Genomic DNA, 12,702 nt, shown 5'->3' with positions numbered 1-12,702 from the left:
AATTTATCTCCTCCCCCATCCTCCTCTAGAATATAGTCAACTCCCTTTATGTGTAAACTTGATTTGACCCCTTTCTAGATTGGGAGGGGTCCTTTGGGGACCGCCTCATCCTCCCTCCCTACCTTCCCCTCCTCCCTGTCCTGGTCGCGGGATGAAAGAGCTCGAAGGGTTAAGTAATTAATCTCCCCTCGAGAGGGTGGGGGCAGCAGCCCCAGGGGAAGGGGTGGACTATCCCCTCTGCTTGTCCACTACTGTTCCTGTCCTCCTTTACCTCCTCCTTCCCTCTGTCCTTTAACTGCTCCTGTACCTCACTGCATCTCCTCTCAGCATCGCCTGGCTGTATACACCACTGTGCTGCTGCTACTGTTCTTCATTGACCCTTGTTCCCCCAGCCAGCACTGTTGTATAGTGTACCTGAAATACATGATTTTTTGTGTATGCCAGTGCTAAACATGGGTGTTTGCCATCAGTGTGTTTTCAAAGGCCCCAAAGCACTACATGTACGGTATGATGTTTCCGAAACATACATCCTGTCAGAAGGCTACAGTGGTGTTGAAACAGACAAGGAATACAAATTGATATATGGTTCATGGTAGTGTGAATAGTATTATTTACCAGCCATACTGGTAGAGAACCATCTGTACTGAAGCCTTTACCCGTACAGCAGAATGTCTTGATCTTAAGCTTGCACTAACAGCACCCACTGCTGTACCTACTGCTTAATGCCACATGGAGCTGGTCCCTAGTTTCAAACTTCCTACATCTTTTTACTTTCTGCTTTGAAACCAATTGAGGTCTGTTTTAATATGAAATGGCTTTTTAGGTTCAGAGAGCATGATTCTGGCACGTATGCTTCATCAAGCACATTCAGAACTCTGTAACATGTCCGTACTGCTGTTCAGATGCTCTCTCCAGATTCAACGGTTGTCTGGAAGCTTACTGTATCATTCCTCCCATTGTAGGGTTGCAGCCTAGAGGGACAGAGCATGCTGGAGAGTGACTATGACAACACACCAAACCACTCCGGACCGGAGGAGTCTGGGTAGGACTTTTGATTAAAATCTCTATAGTAGAAAAATATTGTATATTTGAGAAATATACTGTATGGGAAATGTAGGAACTTAATCATGTGGCAGTGAATCCTATACAAAGCGATCCACAAGTGAGGGAGATCCTTACCCTGTAACCTCTCCTCTCCCAATGCAGTCTGAGCAGGAACAGCAGTTGGCTGGGGGACGGCAGTACATCAGATCAGGGGGAGGATGAGACTGAGGCAGACTCCACCCTACCCTTCACCGAGGACGTCATCTGTAAGACCGAGCAGATCACCAAGAACATCCAGGAGCTGCTGAGGGCTGCACAGGAGAACAAACATGAGAGGTAAGGTCAGGGGTCATAAGAACACAGAAAACACCAATCAGCAGTTAGAGATAAGGTCTGTTGACTTAAAGGTTGTGTGTTCATGTGGAACTTGCCCTTACAGTTCAAAATATAGGAAATGATGCTGTCTATATATTGATCCTTCATCCAACCTTCCAGCACCTGTCTTTCAACCTACTACAGTCATTGTTTTTTAGAGGATGTATCTTGTTTTTCTATCTTTCTGTTCTCCTGAGTTCTGTTTTCACTATCCTGTATTCCCACTCTGTCCTCCCCTCCCTGTGTTTTCCTGTCTGTCTGACTCCCTTCCTCACGGTATGGGCTAGCTCCAGGCCAGGCAGTCTAGGTTGCTTCTCTGGCCTGCTGCCCTGCTGTGAGGGGGGTGGCCGCGGACGTGTCTGTCTCTACAGCCTGATGCCCTGCTCTGACAGGGCTGTCTCTCTACCCTGCTGCCCTGCTCTGAGAGTGCTGAAGAGACCCCCCCTGGCTACTGGTACTCTGGCCTCTGTCCCTGTCTCCCAGGCACTGTCACGGTCTCCTCTGTCTGTGTGCTGAGGGGCAGGGCTTGTGTCAAACGCAGCTGGCAGAAAACAAAGATTCCCTTATGGAATGCCAAATATAGGCCTACAGGGCTTTTACATGTCAACACACAGGCTATCCTTATCTATATTTGTCTGTTTGGTTAATATTTGTTTTCTCAATCTTGGATTTATGTTCTATGTTTAAATTTTATTTGAAAAAAATAGAGACATTTTCACACTGGCATTCATTCAGTGTTTATACAGTCCACTTGATTGTGTTGTCTTTAACACAAACCCTCACTATTGGCCCCCCTTTGACTAAAGCTGTGTGGTATTTGCTTAGCTTTTGTGCTTGTGTACCAAACCTCACTCTAGCTGGTGACCAAAGAACACCTGCCAATTTGTATGCGTCTTCTCAGTCACTTAGTTACTGGGTTATAACGGAGGCATTGTTATTGATTTGAAACGGTGGAAAGTTATGATGTATTTCATGACCTACTTTTTAAGCCATGTGTTTTGTCATTCATTGTTGATATTGTCATGGCTTAACAGCCTCCACTACATTGTTGTCTGTGGAATAATACAGGACGTGTTCAATTTACTCAAATGGAGCACATGGTTGCTATTAATGAACACACTTAGTATTCAGTATATTCTCTATTTTGTCTGCCATTAGCCAGGGCTTCTCATTCTCTCACTTGTCCACAAATAAACCTCCACCAGGATATCACTGGCTGACTTTGCTATTTTGAGAGGTGTTTCATATAGTAAAGGAGGTCAAGGGCTTAGCAAGCTTCTGTAAACATTCCTAAGTATTCTACATATTTGTTTAACAATGGTATTGAAAAAAAACTGGGCCGGAGTTTTCTACCAACATCTATGTTGGCAAAAGGATCACTCCCTTACTTGACGTTCTCTTTCTCCACCCCCCTCAGCTTTGTACCATGCTCAGAAAGGATCCATGTGGCTGTGAGGGAGATGGCCACTCTGTTTCCTAAGGTAAGCTGGGATGACCTCAACAACAGAGACACCTCCTTTGTATGCAAGAGCCAGTGAGTGTTGTTTGTTTGGTAAACATGGATGGGAAATAAATGTCTTGCAGCTGTTGTTCTGTTAGATGTTGCACTCTTTTCTTCAGGGTGGAGATAATTTAACACACACAACGGCAGTAAATCCACCCATTACTCTCGTGTTGAGGGCCGTTTATTGCCTATGTTTTGCCAACAGTATGTGACCCCTCCCTGCCTCCTCCTCAGAGGCCGTACTCTGACACAGTGAGAGGGTCCCTGCGGCTGCTCACCTCCAGTGCCAGCCGGCTCCAGGGGGAGTGCCAGAAGGCCACGCCCCACGACCCTTGCCCCTCCGACATGCAGCTGGTCACGCAGCAGGTCATCCAGTGCGCCTACGACATTGCCAAGGCTGCCAAGCAACTCGTCACTGTGACAACCAAAGAAAACAGCAACTGATCTTTAACCCAAAGACTAACATCCCTCTTGGATATTTGAATATGTCATTATGGCTAATTTCAAGTTATCAATGTTGCGTTATGTTATTATTTGTATGCCTCCATTTTTATTTAAAATGCTTAATTGGTCATAGTAGATTTCTAGTGAAGAACGTTTACAGAAAATGTACCTTCTGAAACATGGGTCAACCCAGGGATTTGTCCATGGGTTTGTCTGTTAAATATACTAATATTGCTAGAGTGTGACGACCTGCCTCTCTGAGCTTACCTCATTGGAGACGTGCTAGTTACATTGAAGTTACTAAACAGTTTTGCAACGTTACGCATTTAAACATTTCTGTGGTTGCTGGGGTGCTTGTCCTTGATGCTCTTCCCTATGCACCAATGACACGTGACTGTCCAAAGGTTTCAAACAGCATTTTAAGCAGTTAGCTTTTAACTTCTTATTCAATGCCAAACACATTGGGATTTTGAACATAACTTAGTGGAATACTGCCTCATGAGTCATGATACGTCCATTACAAGGCTTTCGTCTAGGTATTTTCCATGTATGCCATTTCTATGTTTTATACTAAAGCCATAAAGGTGAGGACAACTGCCAAGCCAGTTTTCCATTGTTTCGTTTTTCTTTTTGTAGTTTGAGCAGAAGGTGAAGCCATACCTCTAATATACATGTACCTCATACACAGGCCCAATATATATTTTTATTTAGTGTTTAAAAAAATATATAATTAAATCTCTCCCAAAGGGATACTCAAAATGGCCAACCCCAATTCTATAATTTGTGTTCTTTTTTTTAATGAAAGAATGAAAATGTACAAACATATATTCTGAATTCATACAACCCTAATCTATATTATATTTATGAATACAATATCTCACACCTATCTAACAAAATATTTATTTTCATAAAATGTATGTTTAACAGTTAAAGTCTCCTCATATATTCCGTGCTGTTTGAAGACATGCAAGAAGTTTTCATCTTGGTGGTATGTGTTTCCATATATATCCACCGGCAATAAGTTGTGCTCGTGATCTCTCTCTCTTTGTGTGTGTGTGTGGGTGTGGTGCTAAACCCAGTCTATGCCTTTGTGTGTCCCATGCCTTGTATTGTCTTGATTATGCTGCTAATGGTCAAACATGTGCAACTAATATGGTGTTAAGATGTGTTAAAAGCATTGGTTCTGTATATGTAATATGGACTATTTTATATTAGTCATGTGTTGTCCAGGGATGTGGGAGTGATGATCAATTATGTGTGCCATTGAGTGTTATTATGAGCCCGACACAAGTCATAGTTATTGCCTTTGTGGTTTAAATACCTGCCTTTTTAAAGTAATAAACTTTACTTTATAACTCAACTGTTACAGTTTGTGTTAAATATATGAATACCTTGACTATTATGCTACACAGTTTGTGTGCTGTGGTGTGGCTGAGGTACCAGTCTGTTTACCTTCACACATTCCACTTGTACTCTGTGTCATATGCCAAAGATAAGATGTTTAGCATGACAAGGAGTGAAATGATAGCTAAACAGACTGGTACCTTGACTAGCTGTGTTCGCCTAGCCGAGGGCCAATTTATTTATTTTATGTATATATTTTTATCTACATAATTTTTGAGCGGATGTTCGGGGGGCAGGAACATAGTTAGAAATAATTTGTACATTGCAAATTGACCACAAGAATCCCAAACGGATATAGTATTTGACCAAAATTATCTTGAAAACTTGATTGCTAACATGCACAACTTTGGGGATTGTATTAACCGTGTAATTAACGAAATACTATAAGGTGTTTTTTTCCATTTAGGAAAGCTATGTCGAGTACATTTTGCGCCCATCGCCTCCACATCCTGGACAGTATTCATAGGGAAATCACCCCCCTTGGGTAGTACTGCTGTCGCTGTTACTACTGTCAGGTTGACTCTTCTTCATCCATGTCTGAGTCCGTCTGCAGATCAGAAATCTCCTCTACCTTTTTAAGTTTGATCCGAGCCTGTTCATAGGTAGCTGTGAAAAGAAAAACATTACGTATTTAGGCTGCTGATCTAGTGCAACATGTTGGTCTTTATGGTCATCTTAGCTGGTACCTAGTTGGGTTAACCTTTTGGGCCAGACATGGACAAACCCATGTGGGCTACAAAATGGGTCCCTGTGGCAGCATTTACACAGGCAGCCAAATTCTGATTATCTTTTCCACTAATTGGTCTTCTGACCAATCAGATCAGCTCTTTTGCCAATAATTGGGTAAAAGATCAGAATTGGTTGCCTGTGTAAATGTAGCCAAATGGAACCGTTACCATTTGAATGGGCTCTAGTTGACATACAGTAACCTTAATCACTTTTTTTTCATTTGAAAATATTTATATTTTTTGACCAGTCAGATTTCAGAATAAATTCAAGATCATGTCATTTAAATGTATCTGGTCAGTCTGTTCTAACAAGCTGAGTTTAGCCAGTTAGTTTAAGTTTTTTTAATTTTACGAAATCTTTATAAAATAAAAAAAATCTATAAATTCCTCCAAAAATACTTGAATCCTTAAATCGGTTCTACTCAAGTTTGTTCGATTCCACTCAAAAAAATCCCCAACATATTACAGCATGTGAATCTCAAATCATTTCCCAAGCAATTCCTGAACAATTCATCAGCTTTCTGCAGCCAAAATGGCAGCCATCATATTAGCCCTTCATGTGGAATACACATCGTCAGTCACAGGCTCCGTTAGGAAATGTGTTGATGATGTACCCACAACAATCTTGACATATCCCAACCAAAAACCCTGGATTAATGGAGATATCTGTACAATGCTGAGAGCCAGTACTGCAGCATTCATGTCAGCAGAACGAACCCTGAGGACTCTGGCACGCATACAAGGCAAGCAGGTAGGAACTCTGCAAAAAATTAAAAAATCATTAGGGACGCAAAAACACAATACAGACTCAAACTTGAATTTATGTTCTCAGACTTGCAGACTTGCTTTGCATTTGGCAAGGACTACAGACTATCACAGAATACAAAGGCAAATCCAACTGTGTGGTGCCCACCTAAGCCTCCCTCCCAGACGAGTTTAACCCATTCTATGCTCGCTTCAATGCAGACAACCGAGCCAAACAGGAGTCTTGCTGCTCTGGACGACCGGGTGCTTTCATTTTCCGAGGCTGACGTTAAGAAAACTCTGAAGAGTGAACACTCACAAAGCCGTCGGCCCAGATAGCATCCCTGGCCACGTCCTCAGAGTGTGTGTTAACCAGCTTGCGGGCGTCTTCTTGCACATCTTCAATCTGTCCCTGTCCCAGGCTGCAGTCCCCACCTGCTTTAAGGAGACAACCATCATCCCAGTGCCCAAGAAAAACAAGGTGACATGCCCAAATGACTATTGCCCCATGGCGCTCACCTCAGTCATCATGAAGGCTTCGGGAGGCTGTTCATGGCCCACATCAAGGCCAGCATACCAGGCACACTGTACCCACTCTTGAGTCAATATGTATTTAACCCCTTTGTTATGGCAAGCCTAAATAAGTTCACGGGTAAAAATGTTCTTAACAAGTAACGAAAGTTGCATGGACTCATTATGTGTGCAATAATAGTGTTTAACATGATTTTTGAATGACTCTGTATCCCACACATACAATTATCTGTACAGTCCCTCAGTCGAGCAGTGAATATCAAACACAGATTCAACCACAAAGACCAGGGAGGTTTTCCAATGCCTCACAAAGAAGCACACCTATTGGTAGATGGGTAAAAAAAAAAAAAGAAGCAGACATTGAATATTCCTTTGAGCATGGTGAAGTTATTAATTACACGTTGGATGGTGTATCAATACACCCAGTCACTACAAAGATACAGGTGTCCTTGCCACGATCCACATAAACAGGACTTCGGTAGAGAGAGTTTTAAGTTCTTAGGCGTCCACATCACCAAGGACTTGTCAGGGACTAACAAAATCACACTCTTGTCAAGAGGGTGCAACATCTTCTCTACTTTCTAAGATGCCTGAAGAAATGTTGCCTGGTACGGGAATTTCTCCATCCATGACCGCAAGGCCCCCCAGCGGTTGGTGAAGATGGCCCAGTACATCATTGGGAAAGTACACCCACCCATCCAGCACATCTACATTAAACGGTGTCTGAGGAAGGCACTCAGCATCATCAAGGACCCCACACAAGCCAGTCAGGCAGATGATATCCGAGCATTAGGTCTGATATCAACAGTTTTCTATTTACAAGCCATCAGACTGTTGAACACTTGAAATGGACTGACCACCTGCTCTGATTCTCTGCCCCTTAACACACATGTACTCGCTCATGCACACACCCACATTACACTACCGTTCAAAAGTTCGGGGTCACTTAGAAATGTCCTTGTTTTTGAAAGAAAATCACATTTTTTGTCCATTAAAATAACATGAAATTAATCAGAAATACGGTATAGACATTGTTAATGTTGTAAATTACTATTGTAGTTGGAAACGGCTACATTTTAATGGAATATCTACATAGGCATACAGAGGCCCTTTATCAACAACCATCCCTCCCGTGTTCTAATGGTAATCCAAGTTTTTCATTTTAAAAGGCTAATTGATCATTAGAAAACCCTTTTACAATTATGGTAGCACAGCTGAAAACTGTTGTTCTGATTAAAGAAGCAATAAAACTGGCCTTCTTTAGACTAGATGAGTATATGGAGCATCAGCATTTGTGGGTTTGATTACAGGCTCAAAATGGCCAGAAGCAAAGACCTTTCTTCTGAATCTCGCCAGTCTATTCTTGTTCTGAGAAATTAAGGCTGTTCCATGCGAGAAATTGCCAAGAAACTGACGATCTCGTACAACGCTGTGTACTACTCCCTTCACAGAACAGCGCAAACTGGCCGGAACCAGAATAGAACGAGGAGTAGGAGGCCTTACAACTGAGCAAGAGGACAAGTACATTAGAGTGTATAGTTTGAGAAACAGACGCCTCACAAGTCCTCAATTGGCAGCTTCATTAAATAGTACCCGCAAAACACCAGTCTCAACGTCAACAGTGAAGAGGTGACTCCGGGATGCTGGCCTTCTAGGCAGAGTTGCAAAGAAAAAGCCATATCTCAGACTGGCCAATAAAAAAAAAAAGATTAAGATGGCCAAAATAACACAGACACAGGACAGAGGAACTCTGCCTTTAAGGCCAGCATCCTGGAGTCGCCTCTTCACTGTTGACGTTGAGACTGGTGTTTTGCGGGTACTATTTAATGAAACTGACAGTTGAGATTGAAAAAATGATTTTAAACCTAACCCTAACCTTAAATTAAGACCAAAAAAGGAAATGTTTTGTTTTCATATATTTTTTTAGATATAGCCAATTTTGACATTGTGGCTGTGGTAACTTGTAGACACCCAGAGACAATCCGTGACCATATTCACACCAGATAGCCCATTTGGTACCCAAGTTGTAGCCCACATGGGTTTGCCTGTTTGTGACCCAAATGGTTTTCCTAATTGAGTCCCAATCCTTATTCCTGAAAAATAACACAAGATTGGCCCACTTACAGCCCATTAAAAAGTATTCAGGACCCATTTGGGACCTACATGTAACCCACGTGGGTTTGTCCATGTCTGACCCAAAAGGTTACCCAGTTGCTAACTTTTGTAAGGAGGTATGAAAGTACCATGCTCAATTCCTAATGACTTCTCAGATTTAATTATTTGCAAACAGGGACAATTCCGTTGCAAACTGGACACGCTGATTTGGCATTGGAGAAATGTGATAAAATTAACACATAGGCCTTTCTCTCTGTCCATTATCCCGTAATATGTCAAATGATGTAGAATAGCACAACATTTTTATAAAATGCTATTTTTCCCGGACCTGCAAATATGATGATAGATTAATGCAATGCTTTTACTATGAATTAGATATTTCCACTACTACTCTTAGTACAACGAATAACCGTTTTTAAAACTGCATATGTAAGGCTTGCTCAGTCCAAGAAGGTAGAACGTTTCAATTCTAGCGTATCTCACACAAACATTTTTTCTTTCACTTTCTAACACCTGTTGATGACGTGAACGATCAGGGCGCGCCCCCTGCCAAGTCAGTGTGCCTTGCCAGAGTATACAGTTGCCTTGCCGTAGGCGTAGAAGACAGTGAACACGGAAGACAGTTCCGGGTTTATTATTCACAGACAGCAGTCGTTATCATCCTGTAGTTAGTCACATATCATTTCAGAAAACGATGTCACTTTTAATGGATAACCAATTTGGAGAACTTCCAGTCGACAAAACAGTGGATACAAAGTTCTTTCTGGAGTCAGTGGCATATCTTCCGCCTTTTTTTGGTGAGTACAGAAGTACACCTGAACGGTCGGTAGACGACCTGTAGCCTATCACATTCATTGGTCTTCATGAAACTGGAGAGGCGCTCAAGTTGTCTCACAGTCACCGATACCTTAGAAAATGTCGTCACTTCATTTTCTTTTTGTTTCACTTTTCATGATTGTCTTCACCAATAACAACATTTAGAAATAGACTGAACTAAATTAAAAACAATCAACTTAAATGTGTATTTAGTCTAAGAAACCAACACAGGTTTGACTAAGTTGTCTAGACAGTGCCATTGACCTTGTTGAATAAACAACATATGACGTTGAGTATGTACAGCGCCGTTATAATCGCTTTGTTAACGACAGAGTTGCATAAAGATGACCATCACCCAACCGAATAGAGTAGGCCTACCATAATAACCTGTTATTACATTTAGAATGATCCGCAAATAAATTATTTGTGGGTGGCTCAATCATAGGCTCATTTTCAAATTTAAATGCGCTAGTAGTGTCAGTGTGGTAACAACCTTGCACGATGTTGTTTTTACATCTTGGAAATGTCAAGGAATAGTCTTAACATAAAGTGTAATAATCTGATTTTAAAACCAAGGAAGTATTGAGGTGGTGAAACCAAAGTGCAAGAGGGGCCATGTGAATTAGTATGCAGCTGCTGTAGCTCTTCTCTCTCTCCTCCCACACTGCCTGCTGCATTGGCCTCCTTGTGACTTTAGACTTGAATGGTCCCTTTTCTCTATTGATTGCCCAACAAGAAACTTTCATATAATTCACATAAGCATTGTGGGAGAATAAGTGTCATTTCTATTCTATTCTTTCCTTCCCCAAGGATGTTTCTCCGGCTATATCCAAGATGCTGTGTCTGCATTTACTCATAACTGCTTGGTTGCATTTCAATCCAATGTTTTCTCCCTCTCTTTCTTCTTTCCAGACTGCCTGGGGTCAAAAGTATTTGTTCCTATCAAATCAGACATCAGTGGCAATATAACAGTAAGTATGTTTTCCACACCCTCTAATTGTGCCTTAAAATAAGAGTAACCCTACAGCAACAAATGCCTATGTCTATACATTTTGTTGGTAATAATTTCCTTCCAGAAAATCAGAAGTGTGTATGACAAGGACCCTGCCAAGTATGCAACACTACAGCAGATAGTGGAGTCAGAGAAGGAGGCATATGGCACAGAGTGGCCCAAAGTGGGAGCCACCTTGGCCCTGATGTGGCTGAAGAGGTGAGCTCAGAATCATCTCACCTGAATGTGTTTAAGGCTGTGTTTACAGTGGTAGCCCAATTCTGATATTTTCTTTTTCTTTTCTTTCTGATATTTTCAGTTCTGAAGAATATCTGATGATCTGATGTGGTTGGTCAAAAGATCAGAATTGGGCTGACTAGAGGCTGTGAAATGGTGTTCTTATTTCTAGATAGAGATCTGCACGTCATGAATAATGTTGTGACTGAAATCAAATGAGTTAAGCTGATTGTCCTCTCTCCCGCAGAGGCCTCCGTTTCATCCAGATCCTGCTTCAGAGCTTGGCAGATGGAGAGAAAGATGAGAACAACCCTAACCTCATCCGTGTCAACATCACCAAAGCCTACGACCAGGCCCTAAAGAAATACCACGGCTGGCTAGTGCAGAAGATATTTAAGGTGAGACCATGTGACTACAGTCATGTGGTAGCATAGTCTTGACCTCCTAGCCTTTTACTTGTGACTTGGTGTTCTACTTAACCCTGGTTCACAAGCACCTCTGAATGTATTGATTTCATATTGAACTTCATTTCTACATGTAATAACTGAAAACGACGGATTGAATTTGAATGTAGATGAACTGCCCAGCCAAGGTGTAGTAACTATGTAACAACTGGATTTCTCTTTGTCCCCTCCAGGCGGCGTTGCTTGCAGCACCCTATAAGTCAGACTTTATAAAGGCCCTGTCAAAAGGTCAAGAGGTCAGAGAGGAGGACTGCATGGCTAGTGTACGCCAGTTCCTCATCAATTACACGGCCACAGTGGATGCAATCTATGAGATGTACACAACACTGAATGCAGAGCTGGACTATAGTGTTTGATGTCCCCCATACTGGACCACAGCAGCATCCTGCGTGTTATTTTCTTTCAGTCTTCTATTTTTCATCCTTTCTCTCAGGTTATGGAACATTCCAGCTTATGAGGATTGAGGACTTTATTTCAATGACACTGTTTTTATTCTTATCACCATTTGTATTATTAATTTCATGTCCCTCCTTTTAAGTCCCTCCCTACTGAATGTTGACGGTTTGGCTACTGGATGTTGCTACTGGATGGAAAGTGGCATATTCCGTGTTGAGTCTGTTATAAATTCAAGAAATGTAAAAATTGCAGGAATGTTACAGGTCTAGCACAACTCTTGTTATGTAAGCCTATTAAGCAGTCTGCTGCAGTTACACATGATCCACCATCAGGTAAGAGACATTTAGAAGTGATACCCAGAGAGCTGGTCAGTGTTATTCTAGTACTGTATCTCTCTCTGTGGGAGGGAAGAGTGTATCTGCTGATGATACAAGACTCATGAAATCGCTACTGTAACTCTACCCTGAAACGTGAGATAGTACCCTCACTGCCCTGTAGCTAGGGGAAGAGTTAACTACCCCGTGCCTTTAGAGATTATAACCAGCATTAGTGGTTTTAATGCTTAGTGCTGTCTGCTGTGTGATGTTTTTTGCGTGGCTTCTGCATGTTTGTTTGAACAACTGAATCTTTAGTTGAGTAGGGTTGCACTTCCTTCATGTCTTTTTGAAATACATATTTTCAATCCATTCAATTTGTTCGACACATTTTGCATTTAACATTTTAGACATTTAGCAGATGCTCTTATCCAGAGGGACTAACAGTTAGTGTATTAATCTTAAGGTAGCTAAGAGCGACAACTGCATCTCACAGTCATAGTAAGCAAAAAATAAAGAGTAGCTATCAGCAAATGCAGTGCTAGACAATGCCAAACAGTATTTGGCACATACATTTACATGTCAGTTTCATTCA

The 12,702-nt window shown here is 41.7% G+C and overlaps 2 protein-coding genes across 2 annotated transcripts in view; both read left to right on the top strand.

The window, feature by feature from the left end:
- Nucleotides 1-4,727, top strand: part of LOC110537162 (ARF GTPase-activating protein GIT2) — a 30,811-nt gene extending 26,084 nt beyond the window's left edge. The window contains 7 exon segments of the mRNA XM_090191978.1: nucleotides 79-168; nucleotides 963-1,042; nucleotides 1,207-1,380; nucleotides 1,707-1,807; nucleotides 1,810-1,873; nucleotides 2,837-2,900; nucleotides 3,158-4,727. Coding sequence (XP_090048104.1) covers nucleotides 79-168; nucleotides 963-1,042; nucleotides 1,207-1,380; nucleotides 1,707-1,807; nucleotides 1,810-1,873; nucleotides 2,837-2,900; nucleotides 3,158-3,367 — 783 coding nt within the window. The 3' untranslated portion in view covers nucleotides 3,368-4,727.
- A 4,783-nt stretch (nucleotides 4,728-9,510) lies between these two features.
- gltp (glycolipid transfer protein) lies at nucleotides 9,511-12,478 on the top strand. Its single transcript, NM_001165092.2, is given in 5 exon segments — nucleotides 9,511-9,686; nucleotides 10,618-10,676; nucleotides 10,782-10,915; nucleotides 11,181-11,331; nucleotides 11,571-12,478. Coding segments are annotated over 5 exon segments (630 nt in total). The 5' UTR covers nucleotides 9,511-9,583; the 3' UTR covers nucleotides 11,754-12,478.
- Nucleotides 12,479-12,702: the final 224 nt, after the last annotated feature.

This window comes from Oncorhynchus mykiss, chromosome 12 (assembly GCF_057628025.1).
Source record: "Oncorhynchus mykiss isolate SJ-2025 chromosome 12, ASM5762802v1, whole genome shotgun sequence".
Classification (NCBI taxonomy): domain Eukaryota; kingdom Metazoa; phylum Chordata; class Actinopteri; order Salmoniformes; family Salmonidae; genus Oncorhynchus; species Oncorhynchus mykiss.
This window is presented reverse-complemented; position numbering and strand designations above follow the sequence as displayed.